The following is a 17273-nucleotide window of genomic DNA, read 5'->3' on the forward strand; positions in this document are numbered from 1 at the left end:
AAAAAAAAAGGACCACAAAATATTAAATTTGTACGAGAAAAAAAAATCCCGCCCAAAAGGTAAGAAATTTTTTATTTTAAAAATGTCAATAGAAAGGTAAATGTAACACTATGTAGAAAAGTAATTAATAATAAACTATTACTATTTCAACAAGAGGTATTTGTATATATAACCTTTGATTTCTGGAATCCATTGAATTGAGAAGCAGCACAAATAGTATAAGCACCCATATTTTCATAATAAAGCCAATCACCTTCTTCCAATAGTGGTAATCGAGTTGACTTGTTCAAACAATCAATTGAATCACAGGTAGGACCCCAAATAGAGCATTCGTATTCTGTTTCATTAAGTTTCTGACCATAAACATAACGACCATTCTTTGATAATACATGAGGTACGACAACTTGATGATCAAAGAGAATACAATTAAATGCACCATACATACCGTCATTAACATAATCTATAGAATAAAAAAGAAGATGTTAGATAAACACATCAAATATCTATCTATTTGACTTACACATATAAGATGGATCTTCAGAACCTTTCATTACTGTGCGTCGACCAATGATATGTGTACATAAAGTAAAGGCTGAAGCAACGTAGTACCGACCAGGTTCCGCAATCACACGGATATCAGGAGAAAACAATTCATCCACAGCAGGTCCCAAAACAGCTGCCACTTTTTCAAATGTAATTCCATCCTTGATATCAGCACCAGGAAAACCACCTCCCACATCGAGTAAAGTAAAATGGAATCCCAACGCTTCAGCTTGATCAAATACCGTTCTAGCACGCAAAACAGCATCAGCAAAAGCATTTTCATCGTGACATCCACTTCCTACATGAAAACTAAAAAAAAAAAAAAAAAAAAAAAAGATGAATTTCCTTTGTCTATTAAATGTAGACAACTCTTTGTATACAAAAAAAAAAAAAAAAGATTACCTGACACCAATCACATTCAATGATAATTCCTTTGCGGTACGAAGAAGATGATCCACAGTTTCCAAAGGAGCACCAAATTTGAGACCTAATTGACAATCAGATTTCGAATCATCGGTCAAAATACGAAGGACCAATTCAGCATTAGGATAAATCATCTTAATCTTGTGTAGCTCTTCAGCATTGTCAAAAGTCATCTTGGCAACATTTTGTTGAGCAACATAACGAATATAAGAAGCTTGTTTACAAGGATTGGCATAAATGATACGACTAGGTTCCACACCCATGTCAAGAACTTGTTGAATTTCCGCTTTACTTGCACAATCAAAACCAACTCCTAAAGAGGCAAGAAGCTTGGCAACCATTGGATCTGGATTCGACTTGATAGCTATATCAATCAAAAAAAAAAAAAAATCAAAAATCAAAAAAAAAAATTGATCAGTTTTTGCTATAAATGTCCGCGTACACTCTTCCAATGATGAAAATCCCTCCCTGGATATAAGAAAAAAAAAACAACGCAGATGGTCTCCCTAATAAAAATCCCTCACTTACCAAAATGTGGTTCAATACGAGGTAAAAGAGAATTCCAACGAATATGTTGACGATAAACTTCACCCAAATTTGCAACAAAAAAAGCATTTTCTTGATCAGTTTCCCATTTGACACGAGAATGTGAATCCAATTTTTGTTTTGCAGTATCGTGTACAGAGAGATTGTGAATCATAGGAACATTTGTATCACCGATAGTATCTTTAATAGGAGGACCACCAATATTAAACCCAGGTTGTTGACCAAAAACAGCAGTTTCCAATTGAGGGATCATATTTGTGGAAAAAGAAATAAAATAAAAGTGGAAAGAGAAAGGGAAGAAATAGATGAAGAGTTTTCAACAACAAAAAAAGAGAAAAAAAAAGAGAGAGAGAGGGATAAAAAAAATTTAAAGTATCCGAATATGACGGTAATATAAAATAAGGTAACGATACTAGTAATAAAAATAGCGCGTGGGTGTATAATGTAATAACGTGGAGTACAATAAAAGAATATATAAAAGGAAGAAGAGTAAGGGAGATAGCAAGTGATATACAAGCAGATTCAGCGAAGCCAAGGGGGGAAACCTCGTCGGTTGAATAAGCTATTCAAAAGTCTTTTTCTAGAGGACGTGATGGATGTTCGAACTGCCTAAATATGGGACAGTCCGAGTATCAAATAAAAAAAAAAGTGGGTTGGGCGAGTTAAAAAGTAAATAAATGTGTTTAATAAAGAAACAAATTCAAGTCCTTTAAAAGACACACACAAAAAAAAAAAAAAAAAGAGAGAGTGAGAGGAAAACTCAACAAAAAGGGAAAAGAAAAAAAAAGTAAAAGAAAAAAAAAATTTTTATTGTCTTATTATTTTCCCCTCTTCAATAATTGTAGGGTGACTGGGATTTTTATTATCAGATTTCCTTTTGTGTAACTAACATCTTACATTAACATATGTACTTCTAAACTAAATCTAAATTTTTTCTATATCATCAATAAAAAAAAAAACATCATTAACGACCAAGATTTCTTGCCAATTGGATTAAAGCTTCTTGAGCAGTTGATGGTGGTAAATGATTGATAGCCTTGATGGCTGTTTGAACATGGGTATCAGCAAGAGACAAACTTCTTTTCAATCCATTACTTTGATAGACAAAACTTCGAGTCTAAATAGAATAAATAAAAATATGAGTATCTGATCTTGATCTCTATTTTATTACCTTTTCAATATCTTCTGCACCACTAAAATTTCGTTCTAAAATTTGTTTCAATTCTTCAATTTCTTCTGCAGCAAATAAGACAGGAGCATTGATATTTGGAGGATTGTTCACATTGGCTGCTTGTTTTGCAAATGTATCCACATCATTCATCAACTAATAGTAATAAATATATATATATGTATTTTTAATCATTAGTCTTTTTTTTTTTTTTTTTCCTACCTGTAACGCAAGTCCCATATGTTTTCCATAATCATAAGCATGTTTGGCTACTTCCTTATCAGCACCACCTAATACCATTGATGATTTACAACTTTGGGCAATAAGACTTGCACTTTTCAAATAACATTGTTCCATATAGTAATCCATGTCTGATTTGTCACTACTTTCCACCAATTTGCGTTTCTTGACTTGCATCACTTCTCCTTCTACCAAGTTGGCGATACACGTTGCCATAAGTTCAATACATTCCGCATTTCGTAATTGAGCCAAAGCCAGAGATGCTCGTGCCAGTAAGAAGTCCCCAGCCAATACTGCCATTTTATTACCAATCACATTACCTGGATTATCATTGTCATCCAAAATATCATAGTGTAACAAAGAAGAGATATGAATCATTTCCGAGATTTCTGCTAGTCGTCGTTGTGCATCCAGTATCATGTTTGAGCCATTTATTGAAGCATTCGCTTGAGCCATCAGAAGGACAAGAAGAGGTCGTATGCGTTCTGTATCACCTGATAAGTAGTGCTTTGCCAATGTCTTCACAAATGGATGTCCACTTCCCAATAATTTCTTGATATTACCTTTAAGTTCCCATACATCCTTACCCAAAAGTTTGACAGGATCCATCATACGATCTTGACTATCCGTTTTCACCAAATCTTGAGCTTCTCGCAACGCATAATACCATGAATCCGCTTTGCCCGTAAAAGGTATTGTTTCCAAAGTTGGTTTGGTGATATGCCGTAAAGGTGTGTTTTGAAGTAAAGTAGATCGAAAGGCATCGATCCCATCGACAATTGAGTTGAGTGGTGATCCATTGTTCTTGTTATCATAACATGATCTTGTTGTATATATTGATCGAAAGCATATGGTCTTATAAGAATGCCGTAGAAGTGGTGACAAGTGAGATATTGTTTTCAGGTTATATAGCATACCAAATAATATGTTGTGAATGTTGGGAAAATGCAAAAAAAAAAAAAAAAAAAAAAAAAAAAGTGTGTGGAATAATGGAAAGAAAAGGATAGAAAAAACAACTCGAACACTTTCTTTTGTACTGCCCAAAATTCTGAGTTGAAATTTTGTTACCCTCTCAACACACCCCTGCCTTGTACCTGATGATTATACAATAAGTGATACATCCATAAATTCAAATAAAACATATTGTTATAAACGAATGGATAAATGATCTTAAGTTTGGACATATTTCTAAACATTGGTTTTTTTTTTTTTTTCCAGTGTTTGAGAAATATCCAACTTTATTTTTCTTTTTTCTTTTTTAGTATAAATATCCATTTTTTTTTTTTCATTGTCAATTTTCATATTTTTTATTCAATAAAAAAGGTTTGTTTGTTTTTTTTTACCAAAATCATGTTGGCCACTCTTAAGGAATAAATCATCCTAAGTTTTATCCTTATTTTTTTTATCATCAAGCAATCATCAAGCATTTTATTCAAGTTATTTGGTTGATCATCATCATCAGTTGATCAAATCATCAAGACAACTATTTCCTTTTTGTTTTACATTTATATTTTTTATTTTTACTTTTGTTCTTTTTATATAAAAGAACTGGTGCTCGCTATACGATCAATCATCATCAATATCATCATATTGATATTATCATCTATATTCTTTATAAATCAATCATCCACCCAATAACAAAAAAAATCCTTAACAAGAGATTTGGATACCTCAATCGAAAGGAAAAAAAAAAAAAAAAAACTTTTAACACAAGCATGTATCTTTTTTTTTTTTATAATCCAGCTTTTCCACATATTTAGAACCGTACTAACATATCAAACATAAAGACAAAATCAGTTGCCAAAACCGTTTTCTAAACCACTTTTTTATTTTATTATATATACACAAATAATCAACACGTTATACTAATCGTTAATAATACAATCTATTGATACAATTTTTCATCCAAAATATAATTCACAATATCTTCATCCAGAAATCGTTTCAGTTCCAATCGACTTTGTGGTTCTAATCCTGCCGTCGCTGCCGCCTGTCTAGCCAATGTACTTGATATGGTAGTTAGATCTTGATTATCCAAAGATATACGAGTCATTCTATGCGCATAACCGCGAACAAGAGAAGAATTCCAAAAGTTGCTAACATCATCATCATCATCATTGTTACCTGATCTATCAGCACATATCAGAAAACAATTTTTAAAAAAGGGATCGAGAGCATGTTGTACAGAGAGAGGATGATAATATTTTGGATCGAACAATCGAGTGACAGTATCAAAGCCAAGAATAAAGTGTAGTTCCATGTCTACATTCCTTGTCGTCGTATGTTGTTGTTGATACCAATGTTGTACTTCCATTGCCTTGTCCACAAATTTCGCTTCCGAAGTAAGTCCAACATATACCGGGAAATGTTTGAATTCATCTTGTCTTGCTATTATTTCCATCATTTGCATACGTTGCATAACCGAAGCTCCATTCAATTGTTTATCTGCATTCCGAGATGACAAAAGTAAAAGAGCCGCGTCAAAGTCTTTGCGTTGTCGATTCAATGTGTTTGACAATAAAGCATGATGAGCTCTGGTGGGTGGGTTGAAAGAAGAATCGAGTATCAATAAACGTAAGGGAGAAGGATGATTGTTTTGTCGTTGTGTAAGAGCCCATGTACCTTCCTTTGTTTGAGGACCAAAAGTCAAGAAAAATTTGGATGAAGAATGTTTATCAAGTAAACTTGCCAAATTTTCTTTTCTAGACCGCACAATGTTGACAATAGACATTTTGTTTTTGTAAAAAAAAAAAAAAAAAAAAAAAAAAAAAAAGGAAAAAAAGGAAAAAGAAAAAGGAAAGAGAAGAAAAGAAAAGGGCAGAAGAAGAAAAGTAAAAAAAAAAAAAAAAAAAAAAAAAGGGAAGAAAAGAAAGGAAAAGGGCAGAAGAAGAAAAGTAAAAAAAAAAAAAAAAAAAAAAAAAAAAGGAAAGAAAAGAAAAGAAAAGGGCAGAAGAAGAAGAGTAAAAAAAAAAAAAATGGTATGCTCGCCGAGGCGGCATTATTCTAACCAATGAAATAAGTTTCCAGACATAGCGTTTCACAGGGACGGCATTATTCTGACCAATCATATTGCGCCATTTCAATTTGAGATTTATAATGTAGTTTTCTTGTTTCAAAAACAACTACTCTCAGATAGTATAGTGGTAAGTATCCCCGCCTGTCACGCGGGAGACCGGGGTTCAATTCCCCGTCTGAGAGCTTCTTTTTTTTATTTTTTTAAATGGTATTCAATATCAACCAATCATATTGCTTAAATTTCATTTTAGTAGCGCGTTGAGATATCAGGAACGCTGACGCGTGAAAATTTGGTGTGTTAAGTGATTTTTTGGTTCAGATGGCCAAAATAAAAAAAAGTAAATGGGATGATTGATTGTTTAAAAGGTTTATAATGATCACAAGTACTTGATTACGCAAGCACACGTATAGTAAAAGAGATAAAATAAAAAAAAAAAAGTAAAGTAGAAAAAAAATCAACTCCAAATTTGGAAGGTAGGAGAAATTGAAGTTCTTAGTCTGACTTCGAAAAAAAGGGGTTGAGCCAATCAAAATGAATAATCCACAAAATTCAATTGAAAAGGATGTTTCTTATTAAAAAAAAAAAAAAATAAATTATAAATTGACTGAACTGAAAAAAAAAAAAAAAAAAAAGAAAAGTGGCATATTTATACTAAAATATTATGTAACATAACGATTATATAAAATTGACATTAAAAGAATAACTATAGAGATAAAATTTATATAAAAGTTATGTGCAGAGAATAACTACAGTATATAGAGACTAGAATGATTTTTTTTCTCTTTTTTTTTTTTTTATAACAATTGGAATATTATTTGATCCGTGAAGTCTTTATATGACTTACTTGATTGTAATTTGAAATAATAAAAAAAAATATGGATGATCTCTTTTCAACCAATAAAATTTGAGTATTTGATCAGAGAACTAAATTTGGTAATATAGATTAAAAAGTATGTGTTTGATCATTTCTTTTTTTCGAAAGGAAAATAAGAATAAATAAATAAATGAAAGCCGACTGAAAAAAATAAAAAGAAATATTCAATATTCATTCTAAATGTCATAACAAAAAAAAAAAAATACTGTTGTGATAAAAAAAAAAAAAAAAAAAAACAAATCATACAACATAATATACTCTAACAACACTGGTTCTTTGATGATGAATATAAGATATATTGTGGATGCAAGTAGATTCATAAAAAATGGAAGGTAAATTAAATACATTTCTTTTATTTCATCCATATATTCCAACTACACTAAATACTAAACTAGTCACTATATCCCCATCAATAGTACATACTGTATTCATTCGATCTTGATGGATTGATTCAGTCAAGACTTTTCTTCCAGATGGCATTTCTTCAAACGCAGGTATCCAACAGGTGCAAAGGCATCATTTGAATGAACAATGGTTTCCGTTTCATCACTATAAAATTTTAATAATAATAATAAGTTTGATATTTTCCAGGTTTCTTCCTATCCGTTTTTTTTTTTTTTTTTTTTTTTTTTTTTTTTTTTTTTTTAGAATCTTACAGAATAATCCGTTTCTTGAACAAAGGGCAATCCAAAGTAAAAGTTTCATATTCACCACCTTCCCCACAAATATGAAGATCATATTTTTCATTCTATAATATATAAATAAAAAAAAAAAAAGGTCAATATCTAATTTGGATCATCCAACCTTTTATTACCAATGTACATAGTTCAGGATACATTTGACCAATTGTTTTCCCAAGATGAATATTTGGTTTCAAACCCATAGCTGCTACCTTGATAAGAATGGCGTTGACGCCAGCATCCACCATCTCTGCCAATAATTCTTTTTGATTTCGTTCCCAAAGATATGCCAATGAGATCAATCCTAATCGAGCACAACTAATGTTTTATCAAGACACAAATAATAATCATAATAATAAATAAATAAATAAGTAAATGAACATGTCAGTATTAAAAAAAAAAGTATATTCATGAAACTTACACATGTTCTACTCGTACACGTTGATAATTTGACATGATAGCACCCACTGATACAGCTTGAGCGTCAGGATGTTGTTTCTATAGAGTATCAAGATAATATGTTAATTATTTTCGATATAAATATAATATAAACTTTTCCTTACCATGATATCTTGTAGTAAATAAAGAAGATCTTCTGTTTCATCTTTATCAGTCACCTTGTATTCTGATTCTTGAGCAAGAGGTTGACCAATAATGTCACGTCGATAAAGGGGTAAATCCATACATTCAGCATAATACTGTATAGCATCATGACCAACAGTTTGATACATATAACTATCCAATTCATCTATTTGAGAATAAAAAGAAGAAAAAAGAAAAAAATATTAATATATATATATATATATATATATATATTGTTCTTGATGATTAACCTTTTCCTGAAGCAATAGGAGGTTTCAAGTTGGCTAAAGCTATAATGTCGTGTCCATGAGCCACACATTGCATCATATTATAAGCACTATCTTTTCCTCCACTAATATATATATTTATTAGAAAATAAATTTAAAAAAAAGGTAGGTATTCATACAATCTATATATAATATAATTACCTTATCAGAGCTATTACTTTCATTGTCCTGTGAAGAAGGTTTAGTTTTAAAAAAGATAAAAGGAACCAATGCGGGTAAGATAAGAGAAAAAATTGGGGGAGATTTAAAGTTTTCATTCGGAGTGAGCATAAATAAGAGTGGCTTGACAGGTAAAATAGAAGAAAATTTTTGCTAGCGTTAAAACTATAAAAGCAGTGTTCATACGCCCTTTTTTTTTGTTTCTTTTTTTTTCCCTTTTTAACTCTTTTCAGAACTTTGATGGTTTGATAGTGATAGTTTGTTTTGTTTTATTTAATTATTAAATAAACATTTTTTTTTATTATTTTGGTAAGTTAAAACTGTTAATAATATATCTATTATATATAAACTAAAATATATGATTTTTTTTTTCTTCATTTTATAGTTATTTATAAAGATATTTTAGTAGTTTTTTAGTATGAGAGAAGGGGGGAAGATTGATTATTGAATTTGATATGACTATGAATAACATGATGATAATCCATCATAGGATGGTTGACTGAACTCTTTGATGAGTCAAAATTATGCACCACCACTCTGATTATTCTATAGTACAGAAAGAATCAATGATCATATCTTCCCTCTTTTTTTAGTTTATGTATAATAAAATTCTTTGTTATTCAATATAATATACAAAACTTTTTTTTTTCTTTTGATGATATGACGGTTTTCAAACGACAGGGACTTCCAAAAAAAAAAAAAAGATCTTGTAGATCAGACAGTCACCACTGACTCTTTTTTTTTTTTTCTACTCAAAGCGGAGCTGCTTCAACTGATTAAAAGAAACACGGTTGTTTCTCCACTTTTCTTTTTCTCTTCTCTTTCTTTTACTTTTTTTTCTCGAAAAGATATAAAATATGTCTCAAAAGATTGGTAAGTTAAATAAGTTTTATTTATTTTTAATAAATATATTTAAATATCTATTATTATTTAGCCATTCTCTCCGTGTATGACAAGACTGGCTTGTTGGACTTTGCTAAAGAACTTCATGCTTTGAATGTTCGTCTTCTCGGATCAGGTGGTACTGCCAAGTTAGTCCGTAATGCTGGTATCCCTATTGGGTAAGTTTATCTATATAATGAATATTATTCTTTATTATTAAACCTTTTCTCTTTTTTATAGTGATGTTTCTGAAATTACTAAAGCTCCTGAAATGTTGGGTGGACGTGTCAAGACTTTGCATCCTGCTGTACATGGTGGTATCTTAGCCAGAAACATTGAAAGTGATGAAAAGGACCTTGCTGAACAACATATTGATAAGATTGATATTGTTGTTTGTAACTTGTATCCCTTCAAAGAAACTATTGCCAAGCCAGATGTCACTATTCCTCAAGCTGTTGAAGAAATTGATATTGGTATGTATATATCTATACAAATTATAAAAAAAAAAGATCATGGTTTTTAATTTATCTTTTTTTTTTTTTTTTTTTTTTTTAAAAAAAAAAATATAGGTGGTGTTACTTTACTTCGAGCTGCTGCCAAGAATCATGCTCGTGTATCCATTGTATCTGATCCTTCTGATTATGCTACTGTGATTTCTGAATTGAAGAATGGTCAAGTTAGTCAAGAAACTCGCAATACTCTTGCTTTGAAGGCATTCAATCATACCTCTGATTATGATGAAGCCATTTCTAACTACTTCCGTCAACAATATTCTAAGGATGTTGCAATGATGCCTCTTCGTTATGGTGCTAACCCTCATCAAAAACCTGCTCAAATCTACACCAAGGAAGGCAAATTACCTGTCACTGTTCTTTCTGGTTCTCCTGGTTATATCAACTTTTTGGATGCTTTGAATGCTTGGGGTTTGGTCAAGGAACTCAAGGAAGCCACTGGTATTGCTGCTGCAGCTTCTTTCAAGCATGTATCTCCTGCTGGTGCTGCTGTCGGTCTTCCTTTGGATGATGTTGATAAGAAGGTCTATCAAGTGGATGATCTTAAAGAACCTTTGACTCCTTTGGCTAATGCTTATGCTCGTGCTCGTGGTGCTGATCGTATGTCTTCTTTTGGTGATTTTATTGCCTTATCTGATACTGTTGATGTGGCTACTGCTCGTATCATTTCTCGTGAAGTTTCTGATGGTGTGATTGCTCCTGCTTATGAAGATGCTGCTCTTGATATTTTGAAGAAAAAGAAGGCTGGTAAATATTGTGTTTTACAAATGGATCCCAACTATGTTCCTATGGATCAAGAATTACGTCAAGTGTATGGTTTGTTTTTGGAACAAAAGAGAAACAATATCAAGATTGAACCTTCTTTATTCTCAAATATTGTTACCAAGAATAAAGACGTAAGTATATATATATATATAATATTTATTTTGGATAGAGAGGGATCTAATGATAACTTTATTTTATTTTGATAGTTACCCAAACAAGCTCTTACTGATTTGATTGTTGCTACTATTGCTCTCAAATATACTCAATCTAATTCTGTATGTTATGCCAAGAATGGTATGGTAATTGGTCTAGGTGCCGGTCAACAATCTCGTATTCACTGTACTCGTCTTGCTGGTGACAAGGCTGATAACTGGTGGTTACGACATCATCCCAAGGTACTTGCCTTTGACTTTAACAAGACTGCCAAACGTGCCGACAAATCCAATGCTATTGATCTTTATGTTACTAACCAAATTGGTGAAGGTGAAGAACGTAAAGCTTGGGAATCTTTCTTCAACACTGTACCCGAACCTCTCACTGCTGAAGAACGCAAGGAATGGATGGCCAAGTTCAGTGATTCTGTTGTTTCTTCTGATGCTTTCTTCCCCTTCTCTGATAATGTCTTCCGTGCTCGTCGATCTGGTGTTAAGTATATTGCTGCTCCTTCTGGTTCTGTTCAAGATGATGTTGTGATTGCTGCTGCTGATGCTAATGATATGGTGATGGCTCATACCAATTTGCGTCTTTTCCATCATTAGTTTTTTTTATATATACATATACATAGTTTTCTTCATGTTTTATTTCAATAAATCAAATCAAATCAGTTTTTATTAATGTACATGTGGCATGGGGTGAACTGAAACCAAAATTGAATTATATCTTCCAAAAAAAGAATGCGGCCTTTGAACACGAAACCACCAATTTTTTTTTTTTTTTCACTTTCTTTTTTTTTTTTTTTCTCTTTCTTTATTTTTTTGTACATTATCATCAACACTATATATATATTATGGGTCAATCAGGGTCACATCTCGAGGATATGGTAAATTCATCTAATTGTAAGTAGTCATACTTTATTCATTTTATCATGAAGAGAAACTAATGTTCTATATCTATATTTTTTTTTTACAAGTCTCTGCTGAAGAAATTCAGCGTTTATATAAACGATTTATGAAATTAGACAAGGATAATTCTGGGTCTATTGACAAGGATGAATTCATTTCGATTCCTCAAATTGCTACTAATCCTTTGGCTTCTCGTATGATTGCTATTTTTGATGAAGATGGTGGAGGCGATGTGGATTTTCATGAATTTATCAAAGGTTTGAGTGCTTTTAGTGCTCGAGGAAATAAACGTGAAAAACTAGAATGTAAGTTCCAAAAAAAAAAAAAAAAAAAAAAAAAAAGAATGATTTAATTATTTGTTATTATTTGAATAGTTGCTTTCAAGGTATATGATATGGATCGAGATGGATTTATTTCCAATGGGGAACTATTTTTAGTACTCAAGATGATGGTTGGTAACAATCTTAAAGATAATCAATTACAACAAATTGTGGACAAAACAATCATGGAAGCTGATAAGGATATGGATGGAAAAATTAGTTTTGATGAATTCTTAATCATGGTGGAAAATACTGATGTGGCTAACAAGATGACATTAGAAAGCTTCTAATTTTATTATTATTTTTATTATTATCACCCTCTTCCTTTTTTTTTTTTTTTTTTTTTTTTAGTTTTACTATCTTTTCTCTATATATTATTTATATTTGTGCATAAAAGACGTATCACCCTCCCATCTAGCTTATAAATCATTCAAATTCTCTCATTTTTATCTTGAAATAAATCATTAACCATATATGACAACGATCTTCTTGACATTGATTTATTTAATTTGGAATAGACGATTGAATAAATACATAAATAAATAAAAACATAAAAAAAAAATAACAAACAAGAATAGAGTGTATATGTGTGCGAGATAGTGAGTGTAGATCAAGGAATTCAATATAGACATAAAAAAAAAAAAAGAGGGGGGAAAAGAAAATAACTAAACAGTGGAAAAGATACAAATATATACAACTAACGATAAATAAATAAGAAAAACAAAACAAAACGAAAAGAAAAGAAAAGAAAGAGATAAAATGAAAAAAAAAGGTAGTAAAAATGGTATCCAGCAAATGTAGTATGAATCATTTCATAAAATAGTCCATCCTTGATAGTCCCAAAAAAAGAAAAAAAAAAGATCCAATGACATTTGTTTTGTTTTGTTCATTTTCCAGCTTGATAGTAAAAAAAAAAAAAAAAAAAAGTTTTCCATATAAGATATTCCCAAGTGATGATCACCCATATTTCTTGCTATTGTTGTTGTTGTTGTTGTTCAAGCCATCACCTGAATTTGATGAGTGTCCAACGTATCATCGTCATCCACCACTATAATTTCTTCATCATCATCATCATCATCATCTTCTTGTTGTTGTTGTTTTTCTTCTTGTTCTTCATCCTTGTCTTGATGGTCTTGGACAATGTGAAGGTGAATAGAATCGTTGTCATCACTATTGTCTTGATCTTGTTGAAGTACCAATGCCAAAGCCAGTTCGTCATGTTCATCAAGTTGTTCAGTGTCGTCGATTTCGAATATCAGTTCACCATCCGCTTCACATTGAGCCACCAAATCATCCAACCAAGATTCAAGACATCGTTCCGTTTCATCCTTCACTAATTTGCCTTCAAGGTTAGTTTCATCTGATGAAAGTTCTTCGATCTGTAGCATTAACACCTTGAAGGTTTCCATCAATTCAGCAGAGATTTCACCAGTAGAAGGAGTCGATCTGATTTCAGACAGTACTTCAGTTAAAGCAGTCAATAGATCTGTTTGTGGACATCGTTGTCTTTTTTCACTAGAATGGGCTTCTTCATTACTGTAACTTCGTTTCATGCTCGAAAAAAAAAAAGACGTAAAGGAGAGGGGAGCGCGTATATATATTATATTAAATTTTTTTTTTCTACGTAGAGAAGAAGGGAAGTTTAAATAGGATTGTTGAGGATCAACTGAATAGATATAGAATGTGGAGAGAGTGTGAATATGAGTAAGAAAGAAAGAGAGAAAAAGGAAAAAAAAAAAGGGAGGTTGGCTTTTTCCTTAGGAACCCTGAGTGCGCGCCGCTTCAAAAGGAACAAAAAAAAAATAGATTTATCACTTTCTAAAAAAGACATAACCCCAGATTTTTTTTTTTTTTTTTTTGATTTGTATATGTATTGATGATGATTTATTCATTATAATAAAAAGATATGGATGGGTGATACTCAAACATGAGAAAAAAAAATAAAAATAAGAAGAAATAGATAGATTTTTTTTTTTAATCCTTTTCAACTTTAAAAATTAGGTAACGTCAAAATGATATGGGCTAAGTTTAAGGGGTCAAAAAGAAAAAAAGTAAAGTTTTATTATATGATCATGGTAATCTACCTCCTACAACAAAAGGTTCTGTCATTGGTACTTCATTGGAATTTCTAGATTGATTGGTGGTTTGTAAATCATGATGATATGTTGTCACATTATTCATTGATACTGCCTCATTCTCTTGAAGTTTTAGTTCACTGATAAGATGAGTCACATAATAATGAACAGAGAAAACATAGACGCACTAATAAAAAAAAAAAGCTTAAAAAGGAAATCCTGTTCGGAGCTTCACATTGTTCATTTTTTTTTTTTTTTACCCCAATCAAGATATCTCGACAAAGACGTAAACCTCCTGTAATACAATTTAGCTGGATTCTTAATTCACATATATGGATGGCAAGTGGAAGAGGAATAAATGGTCCTAGTTCTTCTTGACATATCTCAAATGAATATTGTGTAGTTGTCAAATAGTTTAATAAACGGATGCTTTGGTCACTCGTAGCAAGTACAAAATAAATAATACCTGGTCGCCAAAACCAATCAGCTATGGATAATTTACGCTATATGATTATATTAGTTTTTTTTTTTGGTAAATCATCATCCATTCTATTCAATATAGTATTTTCAACTTACTGTACTAATGACAACAATATCCATGATAAGACAGATCAACATAAGTGCATATATAAAAAGTTGAAAGATGGCTTGAATCATCAATGGCGTTTGTTTTCCATGACGACCTGCTATTGTTATGATGAAAATATATTTTTTTTTAATCTTTGATCTTTTTTTTTTTTTTTTTTTTTTTTTTTTTTTTTTAAGATTACCGTTGACAGCTGCCGTACCAGATTCATGCAAACTATTAAAAGTACGGATCTATATTATATAAAAGAGTTATAAATCATTGATCATATGATATTTCAAATTCATTACGATATAAATCATGTTCAAACCCAATGCTAGATATTTGCATCCAGCATAAGAATTAGCCCATCTACGTTGTAAAAAATAGATATTACGATGTTCTGGTGGTTGTTCTGAAGAACCAGAGGGAGGATGAATGACATTGGAAAGATATGAAAGTGGCATTTTTTTCTTATTCTGGAAAACAAAAAAAAATGATATAAAAAAAAAAAAGAACTTAACCCTTTTTCATGCTCGGAAGATTTGAACATGATTTTTCTTTTTATCTACCGACATTTTTTTTTTCTACTTTGAGTTCTGCCTACAAACAATAGGGGAATGCTACTATCGAATTAAGCTGTGATTTCTTTTACTTGATGAGATGGGTTTAGCATTGTTGGAAGTGGAATGACTGATGGGAATGATAACGAGGATGATGGTATAAGCACAAAGTAAAAGTAGTATTTATCATTTTTTTTACCGATGAATGTCATTCTAATGGCATCAATATGACAGTTTATATAGATTATTATTACTATCTTCATTAGCATGAACCAATACAATATCAATGATCCTTAATTTATGGTGTATTGGACCAGCAATCAATCGATATTCATGTCAAATTTGTTCAATTGAAAGCCCGTTGGAAAAAGGTATATTATGTTTTTTTTTTTTTTTTTTTTCTTATTTTCTTTCCTCTTTTTTTTTTTTTTTTTCCGTCTCTTTCAATGACGATATCCGATATCGACGACGATGATAGTTATGCTGCAAGTATTAATCATCCAACTTTTATAAAGAAACTTGATTCTTCTACAGTGTCCTCTATTTCCAGTTCACGGTCTTCACTAGGTTTGTAAGTCTCCTTTGTACACGTTTTTCATCTTTTTGTTTTCCCCTCCCCTCTTACTTGTCTCCCTTTTTGCTGCTTCATATATCGTTACTAATCTATTTTGTTTCATTTCTATTACTACACCCGTAGGCCATTCTTCACGTAATTCATCTCATGTCACTGGGATACATCACCCTTCCTATATACTGAGCCCAACTATACAACAGCATACCTCAGCAACTAGATCTGTCGCGTCCTCCTCCAGCCGGTCATTTCCATACAATGATTTGGAACAAGAATTACTACAAGATACCTCAATACCAGATGTAGATAACTCTGCTCTCTCTTCTCGACCGAATCCTCTACTCACTACCTCTAGTAGAATTTCTTCTCATCGCCACCATTCAACGGATGAGGAAGCTTCAGTGAATCTTTTTGATGATTATTCCTCGACAACACGCCAACGGCTTGAACAATCATTTGCAGACCTATTTGATCGTCATGCTCTTGTGCCATCACAACACGAAAACGACAGTAAAGCAAATAGATCTGTGATGGATATAATGGAAACTCGATGTCTTCGTATGGAAGAAGTTTTTCATTCTCGTATACAGGTAGAATCATAGTAAAAATATAGAAAAAAAAAGAATAAAGAGAATTAGGATGTACTTGATGATATATTCCTTTATCGATTCTGATGGTTTCTTTTCTTTTCTTTTTTTTTTTTTTATTATTAGATGCTGGAAGATCAAATTCAACAAAAGCAGGAACACGAACAGTGTAGTCCATCTAGTCTTCGTCAAGACGTTTCCCAAGGTAAAGAAAATAAAAAAATATGTTGTTGGTCAATAGAAAGACAACATCTTGATAGCCACATGAATACTTTTTTCACTCATATATTTTTTTTCCTTCTTTTTTCAATTTTAATGGAAAATGATAAAGAACGATCTAGTAATATCGAAAATGATCAAGACAAGTCAACTGGTGAACAATCAAATATATACCAACGTATTCAGGATTTAGAACATTTTGTGGACCGTGTGGAGAAATTGGTGCAGGAAACTCCTTGGATGCCTCCTACTATCAATACAGCACATGTGTGTGAACGACATCAAGCATGGAGCGAACGAGTGTTGAAGGAACGACCCATTTTTGATTCCATGGATGGACCCTATTCGCCGGAACGATTAGAAGCAACCTTCAATAGATTGATCCAGTGGTCCTATTCTTTACGTAGTATCCATCGACATTAGATATATAGTTCATTCCATCATCTTATGATGATACTCTTTTATTACTCTCATGATTTTTTTTTTTATAAATAAATATTTTATTTTTCCTTTATTATCAAATTCTTCTTCCATTTGAATATATTATATGTCTTTTGGCATCATGTACAAACGTCCCAAGTTTTATTTGTTGTATCACATATACAAAAAAAAAAAAAAAGAATAATAATAATAAT

The 17273-nt window shown here is 31.5% G+C and overlaps 9 protein-coding genes and 1 non-coding gene across 10 annotated transcripts; 4 read left to right on the top strand and 6 right to left on the bottom strand.

Annotated features, from left to right (window-relative positions):
* Nucleotides 1-7: 7 nt before the first annotated feature.
* Nucleotides 8-2248, bottom strand: BX664DRAFT_320067 (ornithine decarboxylase). Its single transcript, XM_051543057.1, has 4 exons — nt 1495-2248; nt 946-1330; nt 521-852; nt 8-460 (listed from the first exon to the last, which is right to left on the bottom strand). Exons 1-4 carry the CDS (start codon nt 1763-1765, stop codon nt 147-149), a joined length of 1302 nt encoding a protein of 433 aa, XP_051404543.1. The 5' UTR covers nt 1766-2248; the 3' UTR covers nt 8-146.
* A 79-nt stretch (nt 2249-2327) lies between these two features.
* BX664DRAFT_271933 (solanesyl pyrophosphate synthase) lies at nt 2328-3869 on the bottom strand. The gene is made up of 3 exons (XM_051541170.1): nt 2903-3869; nt 2684-2836; nt 2328-2629 (listed from the first exon to the last, which is right to left on the bottom strand). Exons 1-3 carry the CDS (start codon nt 3833-3835, stop codon nt 2477-2479), a joined length of 1239 nt encoding a protein of 412 aa, XP_051404544.1. The 5' UTR covers nt 3836-3869; the 3' UTR covers nt 2328-2476.
* Nucleotides 3870-4719: 850 nt separating this feature from the next.
* Nucleotides 4720-5674, bottom strand: BX664DRAFT_320071 (uncharacterized protein). The gene has a single exon (XM_051543058.1). The coding sequence runs from the start codon at nt 5649-5651 to the stop codon at nt 4806-4808; it is 846 nt and encodes a 281-aa protein (XP_051404545.1). The 5' UTR covers nt 5652-5674; the 3' UTR covers nt 4720-4805.
* A 372-nt stretch (nt 5675-6046) lies between these two features.
* Nucleotides 6047-6118, top strand: BX664DRAFT_t2. The gene has a single exon. It is a non-coding gene; the product is annotated as a tRNA-Asp (tRNA).
* Nucleotides 6119-7138: 1020 nt separating this feature from the next.
* On the bottom strand, nt 7139-8555 carry BX664DRAFT_377147 (uncharacterized protein). The gene is made up of 7 exons (XM_051548754.1): nt 8501-8555; nt 8324-8424; nt 8054-8238; nt 7912-7988; nt 7625-7808; nt 7467-7558; nt 7139-7359 (listed from the first exon to the last, which is right to left on the bottom strand). The coding sequence occupies exons 1-7, from the start codon at nt 8521-8523 to the stop codon at nt 7266-7268; spliced, it is 756 nt and encodes a 251-aa protein (XP_051404546.1). The 5' UTR covers nt 8524-8555; the 3' UTR covers nt 7139-7265.
* Nucleotides 8556-9315: 760 nt separating this feature from the next.
* Nucleotides 9316-11515, top strand: BX664DRAFT_288813 (phosphoribosylaminoimidazolecarboxamide formyltransferase/IMP cyclohydrolase). The gene is made up of 5 exons (XM_051541807.1): nt 9316-9391; nt 9453-9579; nt 9641-9873; nt 9970-10808; nt 10884-11515. Exons 1-5 carry the CDS (start codon nt 9376-9378, stop codon nt 11433-11435), a joined length of 1767 nt encoding a protein of 588 aa, XP_051404547.1. The 5' UTR covers nt 9316-9375; the 3' UTR covers nt 11436-11515.
* Nucleotides 11516-11713: 198 nt separating this feature from the next.
* Nucleotides 11714-12348, top strand: BX664DRAFT_363183 (calcineurin subunit B; the record flags this gene model as incomplete). The annotated part of the gene is made up of 3 exons (XM_051548363.1): nt 11714-11732; nt 11807-12043; nt 12113-12348. The coding sequence occupies 3 exons, from the start codon at nt 11714-11716 to the stop codon at nt 12346-12348; spliced, it is 492 nt and encodes a 163-aa protein (XP_051404548.1).
* A 705-nt stretch (nt 12349-13053) lies between these two features.
* Nucleotides 13054-13614, bottom strand: BX664DRAFT_256348 (uncharacterized protein; the record flags this gene model as incomplete). The annotated part of the gene is made up of 2 exons (XM_051540456.1): nt 13054-13176; nt 13255-13614. Coding segments are annotated over 2 exons (483 nt in total), but the record flags the coding sequence as incomplete, so codon positions are not given.
* Nucleotides 13615-14128: 514 nt separating this feature from the next.
* Nucleotides 14129-15165, bottom strand: BX664DRAFT_309992 (uncharacterized protein; the record flags this gene model as incomplete). Its single annotated transcript, XM_051542534.1, has 5 exons — nt 14129-14320; nt 14394-14636; nt 14710-14819; nt 14904-14952; nt 15010-15165. The coding sequence occupies 5 exons, from the start codon at nt 15163-15165 to the stop codon at nt 14129-14131; spliced, it is 750 nt and encodes a 249-aa protein (XP_051404550.1).
* Nucleotides 15166-15685: 520 nt separating this feature from the next.
* BX664DRAFT_320077 (uncharacterized protein) lies at nt 15686-17113 on the top strand. The gene is made up of 4 exons (XM_051543059.1): nt 15686-15828; nt 15959-16422; nt 16546-16624; nt 16751-17113. The coding sequence occupies exons 1-4, from the start codon at nt 15708-15710 to the stop codon at nt 17059-17061; spliced, it is 975 nt and encodes a 324-aa protein (XP_051404551.1). The 5' UTR covers nt 15686-15707; the 3' UTR covers nt 17062-17113.
* The last annotated feature ends 160 nt before the right edge of the window (nt 17114-17273 follow it).

The sequence above is a fragment of the Halteromyces radiatus genome, assembly GCF_025201355.1.
Source record: "Halteromyces radiatus strain CBS 162.75 chromosome Unknown BX664scaffold_1, whole genome shotgun sequence".
Classification (NCBI taxonomy): Eukaryota; Fungi; Mucoromycota; class Mucoromycetes; order Mucorales; family Cunninghamellaceae; genus Halteromyces; species Halteromyces radiatus.

Bases quoted from the DNA above. Each gene is read 5' to 3' on its own strand.
- BX664DRAFT_288813 (XM_051541807.1), top strand. The intron at 9,580-9,640 runs GTAAGTTTATCT...TCTTTTTTATAG, and splicing joins AATGCTGGTATCCCTATTGG to TGATGTTTCTGAAATTACTA. The intron at 10,809-10,883 runs GTAAGTATATAT...TTATTTTGATAG, and splicing joins TTGTTACCAAGAATAAAGAC to TTACCCAAACAAGCTCTTAC.
- BX664DRAFT_320077 (XM_051543059.1), top strand. From the start codon at position 15,708: ATGACGATATCCGATATCGACGACGATGATAGTTATGCTGCAAGTATT. The intron at 15,829-15,958 runs GTTTGTAAGTCT...CTACACCCGTAG, and splicing joins CAGTTCACGGTCTTCACTAG to GCCATTCTTCACGTAATTCA. The intron at 16,423-16,545 runs GTAGAATCATAG...TTTTATTATTAG, and splicing joins TTTTTCATTCTCGTATACAG to ATGCTGGAAGATCAAATTCA.
- BX664DRAFT_320067 (XM_051543057.1), bottom strand. From the start codon at position 1,765: ATGATCCCTCAATTGGAAACTGCTGTTTTTGGTCAACAACCTGGGTTT. The intron at 853-945 runs GTAATCTTTTTT...TTTTTTTTTTAG, and splicing joins TTGAATGTGATTGGTGTCAG to TTTTCATGTAGGAAGTGGAT. The intron at 461-520 runs GTAAGTCAAATA...TTTATTCTATAG, and splicing joins TGAAGATCCATCTTATATGT to ATTATGTTAATGACGGTATG.
- BX664DRAFT_377147 (XM_051548754.1), bottom strand. From the start codon at position 8,523: ATGAAAGTAATAGCTCTGATAAG. The intron at 7,989-8,053 runs GTAAGGAAAAGT...GATACTCTATAG, and splicing joins ATTTACTACAAGATATCATG to AAACAACATCCTGACGCTCA. The intron at 7,360-7,466 runs GTAAGATTCTAA...AAAATTTTATAG, and splicing joins TTCAAGAAACGGATTATTCT to TGATGAAACGGAAACCATTG.
- BX664DRAFT_271933 (XM_051541170.1), bottom strand. From the start codon at position 3,835: ATGCTATATAACCTGAAAACAATATCTCACTTGTCACCACTTCTACGG. The intron at 2,837-2,902 runs GTAGGAAAAAAA...TATTACTATTAG, and splicing joins ATATGGGACTTGCGTTACAG to TTGATGAATGATGTGGATAC. The intron at 2,630-2,683 runs GTAATAAAATAG...TATTCTATTTAG, and splicing joins GTGCAGAAGATATTGAAAAG to ACTCGAAGTTTTGTCTATCA.
- BX664DRAFT_320071 (XM_051543058.1), bottom strand. From the start codon at position 5,651: ATGTCTATTGTCAACATTGTGCGGTCTAGAAAAGAAAATTTGGCAAGT.